Source organism: Lissotriton helveticus, chromosome 4_1 (assembly GCF_964261635.1).
Source record: "Lissotriton helveticus chromosome 4_1, aLisHel1.1, whole genome shotgun sequence".
In the NCBI taxonomy this organism is placed as follows: domain Eukaryota; kingdom Metazoa; phylum Chordata; class Amphibia; order Caudata; family Salamandridae; genus Lissotriton; species Lissotriton helveticus.
In genome coordinates, this window is record NC_136063.1 from 1,504,692,843 (window position 1) to 1,504,711,927 (window position 19,085).

Genomic DNA, 19,085 nt, shown 5'->3' on the forward strand with positions numbered 1-19,085 from the left:
GACAGACAATGCAGTGGTATTGGGACATTTGGAAACATTTTATAAAATTCCTCTAGATAATCCATCATTCCTGACACTTTTATTTTTAGATAATTTGGATATACCTTTACATGTTTTGCTGTACATGCGAAGACCACTGTTGGAAATGGGATTTCTGGTTGACTAGGGCAAGTGCCATGTCAGAACAAATACCAGGAGGAATGCAAAAAGTTCAGGGATGACCTTGCAAAAAGGGCCAAGTCCAACAACCAGCTACGAGTTACGAGTTTGGCAGTCTTCCTGCAGCACCATAACCACTGTGCTTGCAGGAGAACCGCCAAGCATGTGGTGCGCGTGCCTGCCAGATTATGAGCTTAATCCAGGTTGGGTGGGTGGTGCAGCAACAATCCCACGGCGGTGGCTATGTTAGGGTCATAGGAGAGTCTAAACAGTGGACCACCGCCATGAGAGCACCTGCAGCATGTTCCTGCACAGTGTGGCATGCACCATGTATTGCATGCCACACTGTGCAGGAACAGGGATGCATCCCCCGGCCCAGAAGCCACAAGGGGCCCTGTTAGGGTCCCCATAGTTTCATCTCTGCCACACTTTTCATGGTGTGCTCACCACCATTAAATGGGTGGTGGAAAAGCAACTCTGAATATGCTCAGCTGTGATGCAGCAGCACAGCCAGCATATTCCTGCCCTTTACAGCTGTGCCACCACCGTGGGATCCTGGATCTCAGAGGACACTGCTGTCCTCTGGTAGTCCAACCACCACACATGTAATACTGGGGGTGGTCAGATCGCCATCACGAGTACGGCGGTCCTAGGACCGCTGAACTCATAATAAGGTCCTTAATTTCCCTGTTCTGTCAAAAACAAATGTGTCTTTGTGTAAAGTAACTGGCACTCATGTTTTCGACCTCGGCACAACATTTAGTGATCTTGGGCAAATCACTCAATCTCCCTGCTCCTACAAAAACAAATATGTCCTTGTGTAAAGTATTTGCTGCTCACTTAAAGTGCTCTAATAATACATTTGGGTAGTGTTTGCTCTGTATAAAACTGCACAAAAAAAAGAGATGAAAGAAAGAGTGAGTGGACTGAAAACACATGCACTGTATTGAGTGCTCCAAGACAAGAAGTCCCAAAAACATTTCCTAAAATGACTGCTGTGTATGAAGAGTGGTACTTGGTCCCTGCTCTCGGGGAGGATTAAAGACATTGAGAGGCATGACACATGCATGCCATGGGGAAATGGGGAGAATAAATAATGCAACAATGACAGAATACACTTCCACGTTCCACGATCGTCCTACCACACACTGGCAGAAAACCCGCACATCCACAGAGCCAGAGCAGGTGGGAGACCGTTCTCCCGCATTGCAGCCAAGACCTGGAACGAGCTACTGGCAGACATCCGATTGTGATTGATTCGATTTAATGAAATTATAAATCTTTCATGTGTATTTGTAAATAGTTTTGTTTGTGGAATGTATGGAATTTGTAAATATGTGGTTGTAAATAGTCATGTACTGTAATGTAAATATTATGAATGTATTTTCCTTTTTGGTGAAACTTTGAAAAAGGTATAGAAAAAATGTGATAAAGTAAAAAGGTATAAATAAAAATACCAGGTCAAACTCATACACTGCGCTTGCCCATTCCATTTAAATAATTTTGGTTAAGCATGTCGGGTGTAGGCACTTTTTGGTGATTTACTGTTTAATAGGGTCCACCCTACCCCGTACCCCACTAGGACCTAACTCCTTAGTCTCATAAACCTTTAGAAAGTCAGCATTTTCTTGCCCAAAAGCTTGTAAGGCCTTCTAGGAGATTTCAGCTACCTTGGTCTATTAATGGCTCCCCCATCAAAAATGCATCTTGGACCCAGACAGTGAACAATAAGGGACTAGAGGGCTGGATGGGCTATCCTGCCAGGAGGGGTGGGGCAGAGATGTATCCTTATGTTTCAAAGGGCTTGCCTCAGCTCACACAAATAAACCTAACACTAATGTTATATGAGGCTAAACATCTTTGAGCCTTGGCAGGATAAAGGAAGAACTTTCCAGGACCAGATTTAGGGGTAGCCTAGAAAATTCTCCCTCTTCAAAGGATGCCACCAGATATATATATATATATTGGATTTCCTGAGCCACTGTTCAGTATATTTCTTCACCTGTGGAAATTACAGAGGAAGAACTGCCTTGTTCGCCAGAGGGCTGCTCTGCTGCTTGAGGCTTCCCTTATTCTCGAGAGGACTCCCATGCTGCTTGAGGCCTGCCTTGTTTTCCAGAGTACTGCCCATCTGCTTTAGGCCTGACCCGTTTCCCAGACCACTGCAGTGCTTTGTGAGACCTCTCTAGTTTTACCGAGGACTACCCTGCTGATTGAGATTTGCCTTGTTCCCCATCAGATTGGGCAAAGCATCAGCCAATGTGTTTCGTTCAAAAGATTGAACTTCTTCAGGGCATGTAAATTGATCGATGAATCATGGTAGCTGATTCACCCGTCTTGAAGTAGATCATACAGCCCATTCAGGTCTGGACCCAGTATGGAATGATTAATCAACGTGTCAATCTGTGACAGCGCAAACAGCGTGGGCCCCCTTGATAAGAGCCCAGTTGATAATCCTGAAGTAGTGGTAATGGAGTGTTTCAAAGTCGTATCACATCATGGTGGAAAGGAATCCAAGGGCAAACATGTGCCACAAGTGTAGATTTACAATCTCTAGCATTATATCTACACTCCTTAAGACATTTTAAGATTTGTCATATTTCCCCATCTCAGGTCAGAATCAGATTCCAGGTCTTTGTCCCTCCTACTAGGCCAAGTTAATTACTTTGCTCCCCAGTAGAGGGATCAAAGTCCCCCCTTACAAGAGAGGGATTAACATTGACTGACCAAACTCCTGGAAAAAGAAGAGATAGGGATTAAATCTGCATCTGTTAATTAGCTTGTCTCCCTGAACAAGGCTTAGCCAAGGACTCATGGAAGAAAGGAGAAGGGCCAGGTCTCTGATGTCAACAGTGGAGGGATCAGGCAGCTGTAACTGCTAGGGGCAGAGCTGAGGCTCTCAGGGAAGCTCTTTCCATAGACAACTTGGAACCACCATATTGGATTATCCCAGAATGCTATGCACGAGGGATTGGACAGGAGTAGAGTGATGATGTTGCACCCTAGGATTATCCAGGGATGTGTGGCTTCTAAAGCTTTTTAACTGCACTTAAAATCTCCTGCTGAAGGTAGAAACAGATGAGATGACATTAGACCCGGGAACAATGACAGCGAAAGAATGCAGAGATGAAACCCCTGCAAGGATGGACTTTGACTCCAGCTGACCACTAGGACTAGGATGGGTCTCTGCAGGGCCAGTAGCACTGGCCACGTTATGCCCCCTGAGGAACAGTTGGAATAATGTATCTGCTAGGAGACATTGTATGATTCCCTTGGACCTTCTGCAGACTTGTCTTTGACTCCGCTACTGGCACAAAAGTGCCCTGCAAGATGGCCAGAGGCCATAGGGTCTGGGAGTGTGTCTGGAGGGGTTTCTGCTTACTGGCTGTGGAGGGGCTGTGGAAGATGACCCCTCAAGCAGTAGAGAGCCTCAAGAATGCAGGCAGAGGTCAGATCTGGTGCAGGGAGCCTTAAAAACCAAGCTCCCTGTAAGCCGCCTTTAGAGGGCAGGAGGCCTGAAGAGGACGCTCCTGGTGGCTAGGGCTCCCCACCAGAGACAAAACAAAAAATTCCTTCAGAAAATCATATACAATCTTGTCCTCATGGGGGGATCAGGCAACCAATGAAGCATTTGTCGCTTCACTGGGATTTCTTGAAAATCCCCCTGGCATAAGCCAGATCCCGCGGGTTGCCACAGCATCCGTTTTTATGTCTTGGCTGTAGACGGCGAACATGCACTGTCACAAAAAGAGACCAGTTGTATGTACTTTGTGGGCTGTAGCCCACCCATGGGCTTGCCAATTGCTGGCTTCCTTGTTGCTCCATTAAATCAATCAATCAATCAGGGAATTATAAGCGCCCTATTCACCCGTGAGGATCTCAAGGCGCTGGGGGGAGGTACGTCACTCCATCCAGCCAAAGAGCCAGGTCTTGAGAGTTTTCCTGAAGGTGTTCAGGGAGAAGGCGAGTCGGATGTCTGCCAGTAGCTCGTTCCAGGTCTTGGCTGCAATGCGGGAGAACGGTCTCCCACCTGCTCTGGCTCTGTGGATGTGCGGGGTTTCTGCCAGTGCGTGGTAGGACGATCGTGGAACGTGGAAGTGTATTCTGTCATTGATGCATTATTCATTCTCCCCATTTCCCCATGTCCAGCAGTCATTTTAGGAAATGTTTTTGGGACTTCTTGTCTTGGAGCACTCAATACAGTGCACGTGTTTTCAGTCCACTCACTCTTTCTTTCATCTCTTTTTTTGTGTGCAGTTTTATACAGAGCAAACACTACCCAAATGTATTATTAGAGCACTTTAAGTGAGCAGCAGTTACTTTACACAAGGACACATTTGTTTTTGTAGGAGCAGGGAGATTGAGTGATTTGCCCAAGATCACTGGATGTTGTGCCGAGGTCGAAAACATGAGTGCCAGTTACTTTACACAAAGACACATTTGTTTTTGACAGATTAAGGACCTTATTATGAGTTCAGCGGTCCTAGGACCTCGTGATGGCGGTCTGACCACCCCCAGTATTACATGTGTGGTGGTTGGACTACCACAGGACAGCAGTGTCCTCTGAGACTGCATTCTATATAGAAAACTGACAAAGCCCTGATGACAGTCCGGGAACTGGTTTCCCTGGACTAGAAACGCGTCGGCACACCAGAAGGAGCAAGCAATATCATTAAGAGTTTTGGAATCAGTCAAGGCTGATTCTATAAGTTATTACCATCTTTTGGCTTTGCTCCTTTGTTTTGACTTTGTCTTTTTCCTTTGATTGTGATTGATTCGATTTAATGAAATTATAAATCTTTCATGTGTATTTGTAAAAAGTTTTGTTTGTGGAATGTATGAAATTTGTAAATATGTGGTTGTAAATAGTCATGTACTGTAATATAAATATTATGAATGTGTTTTCCTTTTTGGTGAAACTTTGAAAAAGGTATAGAAAAACTTTGATAAAGTAAATAGGTATAAATAAAAATACCAGGTCAAACTCATACACTGCGCTTACCCATTCCATTTAAATAATTTTGGTTAAGCATTTCGGGTGTAGGCACTTTTTTGTGATTGACTTTCTAAAAGTGGCATTTTCAAAATTGTAATCTCAAATCAGGGTTTCCCAATATAGAGGATTTTAAATTTCTATTTATTCGAGTCCAAACATGACATTTCTAGCTGCTCCAGATCAAAAGTTAGTACTTACTAAATGTAATATGGTAATCCAATATTATCCAATGGAAGAGATATTCCTTACAGTAGTGAAAAACTAATTTTGGAGTTTTAACTACCAGAACATGTAAAATTTAAAAGCGTATGTCCTACTTTTAAAATGTGATGCACGCTGCCTCGTGGGCTGTTTAGGGTCTACTTTAGGGGTGAGGTATCTGCATTAAAAAGGAAGGTTTAGGCCTGGCAAATGTTGCCAGGTCGAATTGGCAATTTAAAATTTCTATACAGACTGCAATGGCAAGCCTGAGACATTTTTAAAGAGCTACTTTAGTAGGTAGCACAATGATTGGTAGCACAATGATTCAAATCTCTGCCCCTAGTCACAACTCACACGCCAACTCCCCTCTATCTGGCCTCCTAATTAACTGCAGCTCAGCAGTAAAGCATGCCTTGGATATCGCCGATCTCATACTGAGCCATAAATCAGAGTTGGCGATCCTGACTGAATCCTGGCTCAATGGTTCCTCTCCGTCTTGCCTTGACCTCTTAGTCTTGCCCAATTACTACATTGCAAGGCTGGACACACAATTCAATAAAAAAGGGGGCGGCATTGCCTGCATCTACCGCTCTAACCTCCTCGTTACCGAGCTTCCGGCCTATCCTACAGACTCCTGTGAATACCTGCACTATCTATATGCAACAATACCACCCAACCGTGCAGACTGCACATCTTCTACCACCCCCCAAGCATGAAAGACACCTTCACTGACCACCTTATGGAAATTCTCACAACCAAGGTCTCACCTAACTCCAATAACATTTTCTTTGGCGATTTCAACTTGCATTGGAACGACCCCAAGGACCCGCAGGTCAATGCCATCAGAGACTTCCTGACCAACCTAGCCCTCACCCAAGCCTGCTCACTCTCAACCCATTCAAAAGGCACCACCCTTGACTGGATCATCTCCAAGAAATCAGCAGTCAAGCTTATCTCCATAACCCCTTGCGACTGGTCTGACCACCAGGCTATCACATTCCTACTGCCTGGCACTCACAAGACATGGTCACCTCATGCCGTGATTCCCAAACGCTGGGTTAGAGACACCAAGAACCTGGATCACATGAAACTGACTGCCCGCTGTGAGGCTGACCCCCCCCCCGTCTCCACGGTCAATAATCTCATGGACCATTACTTCACAACCATATCCAAAATCCTCGATGACTTTGCTCCATTTAAATGAAAAAGAACCCGGATCAAAGACAGGAACCCTTGGTTCAATGGATCTCTCAACAATGAGAGGAGATCCCTCCGGCAGGCTGAACACAACTGGAAACAACACCCATCAGCAGCCCATCTACATCTTCTCCGCCAGTCCAGAAACGCATACAATAGGAAAACCTCCAAAGGAACCCCCAAAGCACCAATAACTTGCGAGGAATTTTCTTCATTTTTCTGTGACAAAATTTCTGCCCTAGGAAATGATCTTAAATTGTCAACGCTCTCCCAATCCTCACTGGCTCCACCTCTTCTCACCCCGCTGCCTTCCCAGAATTCACCCAAAAACCTAGCTCACTGGTCCAACTTCAAAGACTACGAGGAACATTCTGTCCAAAAATTCTGTCGTCCTTAAACCCGAACAATCACTACAACTACCCTCTCCCCTCTAACTGCCTAACCACCGCCTCTCAAGCTATCTTCCCCACTTGGACTGCAATAATCAATGCTTCCCTCCTACAGGGAACGATACCTGACTCTCTTAAAGCCGACCAAGTCGTCCCTATCATAAAAAACCTACACTGGATCCTACTTCCCTTGACAACTATAGACCTATATCCAACATCCCAATCTTAGTGAAAGTTCTGGAGAAATGCATACAGCAGCAGCTGAGCCAACACATCACCAACTTCCACCTACTAGATGACTTCCAATCCGGGTTCAGACCTGGTCAAAGCACTGAATCCACCATCCTACACATCATGGATGATGCCTTACAAGCCCTTGACCAAGGCAAAACATGTCTCTTAATCCTCCTGGACCTATCCTCGGCTTTCAATACTGTTAACCACTAAACACTCCTCGGATGCCTCAAACTCAAGATGCGACTGGATTGCACTGTTCTAGAATGGTTCAGGTCCTTCCTCCAGAATCATTCACGGAGAATCCTAATCAGTTGCACCTTATCCGCTCCCACTCCGATCACGTTTGGAGTTGCCCAAGGATCAACCCTGTCCCCAACACTCTTCAACCTTTACCTTGAACCGCTCACAGAGGTGCTTCGTACTGCCAATATCGCCTACCACATGTATGCCGACGACACACAGATCTACATTAAAATCTCTTCTCCCGAGGACATTTTCTTCTTGAACGAGGCCTTGAAGCTGACCGTACGCTGGCTCACCTCTAACCAGCTCAAAATCAATGCTAAAAAAACTGAATTTCTCCTCATCTCACCAAACAAAAACAACATTCAAGAATGCGTCAAGGCTATCACAGTGTTAAACTGCACTCCCTTCATTGTAGACTCTGCCAAATCAATTGGAATAACCCTTGACAGCAGCTTGAATATGCGTGGCCATATCAATTTGATGGTAAAAATCGCTAGATTTCACCTGAGCTACCTAAGAAACTTGAAACCCTTCCTCGACACTCATATATGTATGTATATATATATGTATGTGTCTTGTAAAGCGCGCTGCTGCCCTGAGGCGTCGTGGCACTGTAGACCGCTGGGGAACCCATCCTGGCTATCCCTGTGAGATGGTCCCTACTGGGTATCTCCAAGGTGAAACCAGGCATCCCCGGCGAATGTGGGGGGCCGTTGTAGAGATGAGGCAAGCTAATGCCCAGAGTTGCCGAGTGTGATCCCTGGTTAGAGTAGGCACCGAGGTGAGAATTATCGAGTCCGCTGACCCTGGTCCACAACCCTGCTGCGTCGGGAATTGAACCCTGGTCCTGGGCCGTTCTCTGCTTCCGGGTCTGCCGCCTCTAACCAGTGAGCCACACCACTCCACATACCTCATGACCTAAAAATAGCAATCCAGGCGCTAGTTATCTCCAGATTAGAATATGGATGCTCCACCCTCACAGGTCTACCCAAGAGCTTGTTGGCCCCACTGAAAGCTTGCCTCAACACCGCCACCAGACTCTTCTTTTGACCATATCTCTCCCCACTTGAAACCTCTAAAATGGCTTCCTCTCGATGTCAGGATCTAGCTTAAACTGGCTTGCATCACCCACAAGGCTCTAGGCTCTATACTCCAATTGCCCGGCATATCTGGCCCAGAAACTTGGGATATCCGGAGGAGCCAGAAATTCCCGATCTTCCAGAGACCTTTTGCTCCTGCGGGGAAAAAAACGTACAATCGGGCTTTCTCCGGTTCCGCGCCCAGAATCTGGAACTCTCTGCCGCCCGCCATCAGAAAACTTCCCTATCTGGCTCGCTTCAAAAAAAGAGGCCAAAACTTTCCTCATGGGCAAATTCCTCCCCTAACGCTGCATTACTTGCACCTCAGTGTCCCGATTCCACCCACTATCTCAGCAGTATCCATGGTCTTCTTGGAAGATACTCACCCACACTGAGACGCTTGGTGTAAATGTTTCCTCCTGTCTTTTGTTCCACAGGCATCCTGGGATTAAAATGGACTGCCTCTTTGTACAATGTATCTCCCTGGTTTTATCCTAAATGTATCCTCACCCCCCACAAAGTCCCTTGTTTACCTCCTATCTATCCTGTAAAGCGCTCTGATACCCTCACGGGTCCAGTTTGAGCGCTATAAAACTCTAAATAAATAAATAAAACTAATTAAGATTGCTGCAGAACCACTAGCAGCATTTAATTTCCAGGGGCTGGGTACCACGCAGTATCATATACTAGGGATTTACACGCAAATTAAATGTGCCAATCCTGTGTAGGCCAATTTTTACCATGTTTTAGAGAGAGGGTGCAAGCACTTTTGCACTCGTTAGCCGTGGTACAGTGAACATGAGTCCTAATTCCAACAAAAACAAATTCAGAAAAGCAGGAGGGGTGAAGGCAAAACGTTTGGGAGTGGCACTGCAGAGAGGACCATGTCCAACACTAGCTTTTTGCGGTTAGGCAGGAAGGTTACACACATATCCAAGGATCTTAGGATACTAATTGGGGGTCTAGACTCATTTGAGGGGAAGCAACAGCAGGGTCCAGAGCAAGTCTAGTTGGAACTGGTCAGCTGCGCTCCTAAGGAAGATGGGCTTCTCACAACGTTTGTGTCCCTGTAGCTTATCAGGAGGCTAGACAACTAGCCCAATGATTCCAGTCTTCTGTCCTGGGTTCAAGTTGGATCAGGTTCAGCCTTTGGGGGTTCTTTCCACAGGGTTTTGCAGGTGCAGTTCTCTTTCTGAAGTCTAAAGGTTTCAGCAGGTACAGTCCTTCTTCTGTCTTCCTTAGTTCCAGCAGTATTCTGAACAAGGTATCCAGGGGTACCAGTTTTAGGCCTGGCACTAGCTTGAGGTGGGGGGAAATTCCCTGTCCAATACAGAAAAGTTTCCCAGGGGAACCCTATCCACGGTAACATCATTTCATGGGGGCGTAGCCCTTAAAAATCCCACAGTGCCCTGCTTTGCCAAAAAATAACATGGCAGAATATTTATTTCCATGGTCAGAGCTCTGGGCACAGCCTTGAGTTGTAGCAATGGAAATGAGGAACTGCCCCAGAAAACTAGTTATGGAACATGCCCCCCCCACTGGGATTGGTGCCACTCTGGCTACTTGGACAACAGTAGGGGCTGGCCTGGGTGTAAGTTACATCTGCCTGTGACCGGGGATGCCCCTTTGAAGCTTTTGTAATTGATGGGCAAATCCCCCAACCATCTTATCAGGAGGAATTCACAACTTCTACTAGTCCAGGCCCTTTTGTTCCCTTTCCTGTGAGCCATTCACAATACCCAGCAGGCTGCCAGGTGACAGTTGAAGATTAACTTTAAAAGGGCTACTAGAGGCTTTAAGCAGAAAACGGCCAACTTTCTAAAAGTGGCATTCCAAACAAAGTAGTTTAAAATCTGACTTGACCATCAGATTGAATTTTCAATTTCTATTAATTTGAGTCCTTGAACGATGGCTCTTGCTATTCCCAAACTGAAGCTAAGCATTCTCCCTTGAGGGGAAGCAAGCAGTATCGATGGATACATTCCAGGAGTGTATGCGCCAGACTGCTGGATGGCTTAGGAGTAACTCTTTACAATTTAGCGGAGGGAAGACAGAGATGGTATATTGTCCCACGGCCAGACCGTCCCAACATTTACCTCTAGAGTTCAGGCTTACACCTGAGGAGGAGCCCCTGGCTCCAGCCAAAATGGTGCGCAATCTGGGAGTCTTGGTGGACAGTAGCCTTCAAATGGAGTCGCAGGCTAACAAAACTGTTGGCTTATGCCTTTCTTTAATGCGCATGCTATGACAGATCCTTCCACTACTCCCTAAAGACTCGCGCTCCCTAGTAGTGAGGAATATAGTGCTGAGTAGGCTGGACTACTGCAATTCCCTGTATCTGGGAGCACCGCAATACATCTTCCAGGGGTTGCAGAGAGTCCAGTCTATGGCGGCAAAGATGGTGTTAAATAGGCAATGCAGTTCCTCCACAATGCTGGCTCTGAGAGACCTTAATTGGCTGCCTATTAAAGAAAGGGTACACTTTAAATCACTCTGCATTGTCTACAGAGCTGCGCACAACTCGGGCCCTGTCCCACTGCAAGAGACGTTTACCTGGTATAATCCCAAAAGGCAGCTCTGTTCCTCTAGCGCAAATCTGCTGACGTCCACCAGATTCAGGCGCTCTAGGATGGGGGAGGGCTTTTAGTGTGGCAGCCACCCACTTATGGAATGAGCTGCCCCAGAATATCAGACAAGCCAATTCTCTGGCCGAGTTTAGAAAGAGCCTGAAAACCTGGCTCTTTCCCAGGACTGATCCTTAAGCCCGCCCCTACTGTTGACCCGGTCTGTGTCTAGGTTGATCTATTTAAGTCTGAGCGCCAGGACCCCCGTAGGGTGGCAGTCGCGCTATATAAAAGCCTAATTCAATTCAATTCATTTCAATTCAATTAAAGGGGGTTATAATGTAACACAGTGCTTTTCTATGGGAGAGCCACAGTCAAAAACCACTTTGTGAATGTTTCACTGCCAGAACATGAAAAACATAAGAACATATGTTCCACTTTTTTAAATACTATGCCTTAGAGGCATTTAAGTCCTAGCTTAGGGAGACTTATCAGTATAAATAAAGAAGGTTTATGACTGGCTAAAGTTTTATTTTGATGTGTTGAATTTGAAGTTTTAAAGATTAGTGGTGGCTCAATAGGTGCTGCAGTCTACTGGTGACTATAATGTAGAAGCCCTGGGTATACAGACTACTATATACTGGGAACTTAAAGGTAAATTAAATATGTGAGTACAGGATTAGTCAATTCTACATCTTCTTCTAGGGCTCAAAGCACAAACACTGGGCACTGGAGGGCAGCGCCTAGTTTTCAGAGTCCATACACCAGAAAATAAATCCAGCAAAGAGTGGGGGGTAACCAATTAGATGGAACCCATTTGCTACAATCCTCTTACACATTATCACAACCTCTGCAGCCACTGCACTGTTACCATCATTCTGTGTGGCTTGATTAACATCTAGTCTAATCTAGATTCAGACACTGCAAAGGGAACTTTAGAAGCATTCCACACTATGGTGAGAGCACTAAAGTTCCCAGTAAACTCTCAAATGGCATTTTGGGTGAACAGTCAGGCATTCAAAAGTCAGTAGTAGGATCGAATTTCAGATTCAGTATTAGTAACACATATTACAAGATGTCCTACCTGGGCTATTTCGTAAACAAATAATTAGTCATTATTTACATGTAAGTTAAGGCACTTAGGACAAGTCACTTTAAAAAAGGGAGAGGATCCTACAACCTTCTGAGTTTCTGATATGACCTCCAAATACAATGATATTGCTCATATGGTAAAACACTATCGTTCTCTTAAAATGGACACTTTAGGACAATAGCGCAATCAAGAGGTTTATGCACACTTCATGTTCCATCAGGTCTTGTCAGATATCCAAATATTCTAGTGCCTGTTCTAGTGTATATACTCTAAATAGAAAAGTATTGGTGCTGGAGAGAGTTCTATATTATATCTCCGAGTCCTATGTTCCGTCTGTGTTTTGTTCAATTTTTACAGATTTCCTGGTTAGGACAGCCTTTAATGACTCACTCTGTGCACTGCACTGCCATCTGCACCAGGAACTTGGGGCATCATATTATGTTTTGAGTCCACAAGCTATGTGAGCACCGAGCCACCTAAAGATCATGCACTACTCACTTGATCAGGGGCATAACGTAGGCTGTTGGTAATTCTATGGTGCAGAAAGTACCCAACTGTTCAGTGGGACACTAACCCTTTAGGGGGCCCCTTATTTATCCCAAGGCCAGTGAATATCTGTTACATTTGGGATGCTCAGTGGGTCCTCATCACCATCTGCAAGGCAGCCGCATCATTTTGCGTTATGCCACTGCACTCGATGCTGTGCTGCAGCCCAATTCTGTGACCAGAAACCCTGCAGCCCTGGGCATCTGGATCTGACAGGCTAAGGAAGAAGTAGCCAACATTTCATACCCCCCAAGCACACCACCTTGATAAATCAAACCCTTGTGCTAGTGGCCACCACACTTTCTATTGCTCTGACCATTTTTAAGGAGCAGCTATAGCATGGAGAATACTATTATCGATGCACTGATACAGCTGGGTCTGGCAGTGGTCATCTCGGAAGAGACCAACACTCTGCAATATCTGCATATTACCATACTGGATAGAACGTGAATCTATCCAGTGACACGTGATCTAGCTTAAGAGTGTTTCCATTAAATTGTATCTATGTGGGGGCATATGTAAGAGACTGTTCCATAAAATACTCCATCAACTCCATCCAGGCCAGTCAAAGGGTGTATAAATACTTATTTTCAAGCGATAGCCTGGAGCTACTGAGATGTGGGATGGGACTCTACGCAACCCCTACTTAAGTTAGTTCACTCATGGCAGCATGAAATGTAATGAGCCTGTGCTGGGCTCATAAGGTTCCATGACGATGAGAGGTTCGGCCTAAGGGATAGGGGACACACACATTCTGCAATTACACCCCAGTTTCACACATTCAAAGTTGTGGTGACTTTAACTGGTCCGGAACAAACAGGTTGTGGAAACCTGTCCACAGGAAAACACAATGCAACAAACCTAAATTGTGTATGTTCTGTAACAGCTGTTATGTAAAGATCCCCAACACACATCAGGTCTAGTTTGCACTATTTAAAACTGCCGTAAAGAAATACCCGAATAAGCAAGGAAGCACAGTGGATTTTATTCAAAAAGGAAGAACCCAAATAAAAACCCACGATACCCAAAGCCGGAAAGTGAACAGGGTTTCCCAATCAAACAGAAAAATGGGATTAAAATGTGTCACCAGACAAATGGATAGTGTCTCTAGTCAGTGAGGGACTGAGTATACTTGGCCTGCTGCATTATATAGATATCTTTGTTTTTTATTTTGATGGTGTTTTATAAGGCACTTGTTTTGATTTTGTGACAACTGTGAAGCACTAATAATGCATAACACTAATGTAAAATGATATTCTTATAAACTTCAATAGAGGTAACTGCCAGGTTGTTAAAGTCCAGTCAGATGTGATGGGTATCATCACCAACATTCTTTAATTGATACAGTCTAGCCTTCCACCGCTGTTGCTTCTCATCTTAATCTCTAGTTCTCCTACTGTCCTTACTGCTTCAATATTGTCACTTCATAACCCTCTCGTTCCCTCAATTCAGTTCACATATTCTGTTCCTACTTCATTGTAAACATCACAGAATCTTCTTTCCACTGCTGTGAGTTTTCATAATTCCTTTTTTAGTTACCCAAGTAGTTTTATTTCACTGTGAAACTTTTGCAATCCTTTTCAAACTCCATCATTTAGCCCACTTAAATGCAAATGCACACTCTAAACTTTGCAAACAGGAGCATCTAATAAAATCCCCAGTGCCGAACGAGCTTCGTCCCTCAAACAAATGAAAATGAAAATTCAATTTCAATGACGCCCTCAAAAAAGCACTCTGCTATTCCTGGCAATATTTCCAGCTACAATCACAGAGCTACCTTCTGTTGTAAAAGCACTTGACTCTATTGCCAATCATCAACTGTCCTCTCACCTGGATTTGAGCAGTCTTCTAAGTGAGTTACATTCCAGTTTCAGAGCACGATGCGGCACAAGTACAACAAAACTTGACATCAGCGAGAACATGATCCCCTACATCCTTATTCTTCTCAACCTCATGGAACCATTTGATACCATTGATCATGAGGGATTTCCTGGCAGATCAGCAATCTAGACTGGCATTACTGGAACTACTTTTTCTTGATTTATGTCCTTCTGCCAAAAAGAACACTGTTACAAAGATGAAAGATGTGTAAACCAGGTGATGTTGAATAAGATCTCTACTTTATTCTTAAGATCTCTTCATAGTTACAGGTGACCAGATGTAAGTTAGATACTTTAATGTGCCCCACCAGGAGCAGGCTCTTCACTGCTCAGCCCATCCACACCAACTCATTCACCCTTCTAATCCAAACACAATCAACATTCTAACTGACCTCATCATAGGCTGAGCAGCAAAGGAGAGAACATCTGTAGAGAGAGTGCATTGAGTAAAAGGTACATTACAACAAACACCCACAAAGTGCTGTTGACCTCCTACCACTCAGGAAATTCTTGCATCTCATGTGAAGTACACTAACGGTCAACCTTGTCTCCAATGCTTTTCAGTACTGATATAACATTGCCTACCATAATTTAGGACTGATTCCCATATGTATCCAGATAATACCCATTTTGACCTAAATGTAGAAGACGATTTGGAAACGTACCTTATATGTCACATTGCTTATGCTTGGTACATTTTTGGATGAGGTAAAACTGGCCCTGCCTCAATGGAAAAAAACTGAAATTCTACTGGTCGGCCTTGACAATCCAGATTCACAAGTCATATTCTGGTCTGACTCACTAGGCACTCAGGAGAAGAACTGTGCTATCTGACTGTGTTATTAGAGCTGACTCCCTCTTTAAAAAAAAACAATTAAATGGTCTTTCTAAATCGCCCCTTGTTTCTAAGAGTCCTGCCATTCCCCAACTTCAATCAGAAAATCTCCATCATCCTTGCTTTTTCTTAACTATTTCAACATTCTCTGTGCTGGCCTCCCAAATAAATTATTCACAAAATTCCAGCACTCCTGTTTGGTCTGGAACGCCAATACTATATGACCTAGGCTCTGAACTTGCTAAATTGCACCCAGTATAGAAAGATTGTTTCAAAATCTTTTGCTTCATTCACTAAGTCCTAGATGGTCACTCACCAGTCTACATTTGCAAGCTTTTCGCCGACTCCTTCCGAACCAGAAATCTATGTACTGTTGAAAATCTATTGATCATAAATGTGGTAGAGGATCCCTTCACTGTCATTGCTCTGCTCTTTTGAATACTATAATGTTAGAGCTCAGACTAGAAAAATACTTCAGAAAGCCCCTTAAACATAATTGCTCAACCTGGTACAGCTGGCCCTTTCTCATCTAGCTCACTTCGGGCCAGATCTACAACCGTTTTTTCCAGCCGTAGAGGGACATTTCGCCCTTTTGCGACCGGAAAAACAGTAGCACAATGTACCAACCCTATTTTGCGAGTCTCTAATGTAATAGAGACTAGCAAATTAGGGTTAGCGACTCGCTATTAGGAAGGGCCAAGGACGTCCCTTCCTAATAGTGACTCTGAACCTTGTAAGAATGTTTTGCGACCGCGTTTGTGGTCGTAATACACTCGCAGCTTATTACCCTTTTCAAGGGTGGTAAACCATTCGCAAATGGTACGGGGTCCCCAGGGGACCCCTTCCCCTGTGTGAATGGGTGCGCAAACATTGTTTAAGAGTGGCAGTCGTCCCACTGACCACTACATGTCCTTAAAAAAATGAAATAAAATGTTTCCTTATTTTTTTTTTTTTTAAATGCATCCCATTTTCTCTTAAGGAAAACGGGCAACATTTTTGAAAAACTGCTTTATTTAAAAGCTGTCCCATGCATGGTGGTCTGCTGACCCCAGCAGGCCACCATCCCTGGGAGCAGTAGCGGTCGGCAGTAGGAGTTACTGCAGGGCGGTGACGTGGGCAGGGGAGGGTGGGGGTAGTAATGTATGGATTACGGAGTTTTACCGGTAAGTAAGCATTTAAATAAATAAAACGAATTTCGTTGCTCGCACTGCATCACATTTGGTGATGCAGCGCGCGCAGCGACATTCGATTTATTTAGATACGCTGTTTAGAGTACTGTAAATATACAACCCTATCAATGTTTTTGTTTCGATATGCAGATAGTCAATATCATGGATGCGTTTCTTTGCAAGTCGTTCTTAAAACACAATATTGTGACATTTATTTGAAATATGATATTTAAAAATGGAAGGGGCCTAACTAATACATTTTAGTGATTGCTGTGCTGCTAATTTTGTGTCTTTTTCCTAATATACGTTGTTATGCCACGGCCCTTTATGATAGCTTTACACGTTATTCAGTCAACTGTTAAAGTAAAATAAATATGACCCGGCGATTGCTGGTTTCAATTAAAGTCCTGATTATATCGACAGCCAGGGTGTCTCATAAAAACGCCACCATGTACTCTGACGTCACTGCTCGAAGCCTAATATTACAAGCTTTCTTCTTTGCTGATTGTTAACTGATATGTGTTTTTCCTGCACAGATTCCTGACCAATATTGGTTTCTTCTTTCCGCTGATAATGATGCTAACTTGGATGATTTCTGCGGCCAGCATGGTTCGTAAATTAGTCCACGAGAAGGAAATTCGCCTTGAAGAGGTAATACCCGGAACTTTGACACAATCGGGGCTGAAACAGTAGAGTAATATATCTGCAAAATAAGAACAACAACTACTAACATGTTACAATGTAATGGAAACATGAACAATGTATAGGCCTTCTCATAAAAACATATGGGTAAATCCACAGATGGTTTGGTATTACTAGACAAGGGGCTCTGTTTGAAACATAAACATCTACTGCGCAAAACATTCTGCATAACATAAAATATTTGAAATTATAAAACGTTTTAGTGTGAGAATATAATTTTTTTTTATACATTTCTCACTTGCGTATTGAGGACTAGGAGAAAATAAATCAAAATAAAGCTTTAGGCATTAGGATCCAGATTTATTAACGGGTTTTACTCATTCTGTGTCTACGGTGAAAGTCTTTGATACATAAGGAGCGAGGGGCACAATTCTGGTAAAATGTACAGATGTATGCAGTGCGACATATGATGTGTATATTTTTTTTGCTCGGATATATAAAGAAAGCACTGAGGGCCATATTACCAAGGTGAAGTATCGCCGCTTTTTCAGCAAATTGTGCAGAGAAAGCAGCGATACTTCTAGCGCCCTATTAACAAGGGCATGCTAACGCCTGCCTCAAGCCCACTTTGCATGTCAGCGAGAAACATCGCTAATGACATGCAGAGTGGGCGTTCCCACGTCTAACCACATTTAAAATGCGGTTGGAGGTGGTAACACCCTGTTACCAAGGCAGGCGTTGGGAGAAGGAGACCTGCGATAAACTCGTTTATCGCAGGTCTCCCAACGCCTGCTCTGATCAGGTGTTAGGCATTGATAACATGGGGGTGTGGATCATAAAGCTGAATCCACCCCTCCATATTATCAAGGCACACATTAGAAAGTAAATTTGAGGTTTGCAGTAGATTCTGGGTAAGAAATCGCTGAGGGATTCATGCAATCAACACCGTCAGACAAGAGCCAGTACATGCACACCGCCATCCACGCTCTCAACCAGCCAAGCGTCATCCACGCACACCACCAGCCAAGCGCCATCCATGCACACCACCAGCCAAGCTCCACCCCTGCACTCTGCCATCCAAGTGCCATCCCTGCACACCACCAGCCAAGCAGGGCCAGACTAGGAACACCAACCAACCCTGGCAGATTGCTGCTCGACCGGCCCTGGAGTGGGGGATGCTAGTAAAAAGCATTGCTCCTGCTTTTTCTGGGACCCGCAGTGACAAAACTGCCCCCTACGGCCAGAAAACCGGCACACCGGGGAAACGCCCAGTGCCAGCTACGGCCAGTCAGGCCCTGCAGCCAAGCACCATCCATGCACACAGACAGACAAGCAACAGTCCACATACACCACCACATCTACACACACCGTCATCAAGCACAAGTCCACCCACACCATCCGCCAAGTTCAGGTCCACACACACCGTCAGCAAAGTGCCAGCCAAAGTTCAGTACAGGCAGCCCATCACCCAACCTCCAGTTTACATACAAACAAGCTCTCCTTTATTTCTAGTGGTTTTCTGCTCCAGCTTGGGTGCAAATGAGAATACAAATATCACTAAAACAGCCAAAATGTGAGCCTAAAAAAAATGGAGCGACCCTTGCCTATGGTGCCTAGTTGGCTTTCAGCCCCTCCAGTGGGGTGCAGATTAGGGGCTATTGTTCTGACCTGCCGTCCGGGGGGCAGAAAGCCTTAATTGGTGGTGAAGGCAGTAGCATGCCCATTCTTGGCAGCCTCCACCCCTATGTATAAAAAAACAATAAAATCCCTGGTGCCTAGTGGGCTTTCTGCCTCCCAGGGGGCAGATTAGGGACAATTGCCCCCATCTGCCTCCCAGGTCAGGCAGAAAGGA

At 44.7% G+C, this 19,085-nt stretch overlaps 1 protein-coding gene across 1 annotated transcript in view; it reads left to right on the forward strand.

The window, feature by feature from the left end:
- Window positions 1-19,085, forward strand: part of ABCA13 (ATP binding cassette subfamily A member 13) — a 2,470,580-nt gene that overhangs the window by 784,417 nt on the left and 1,667,078 nt on the right. The window contains exon 24 of the mRNA XM_078686273.1: window positions 17,128-17,242. Within this exon, the coding sequence (XP_078542399.1) occupies window positions 17,128-17,242 (115 nt within the window). The remainder of the gene's footprint in view (window positions 1-17,127; window positions 17,243-19,085) is intronic.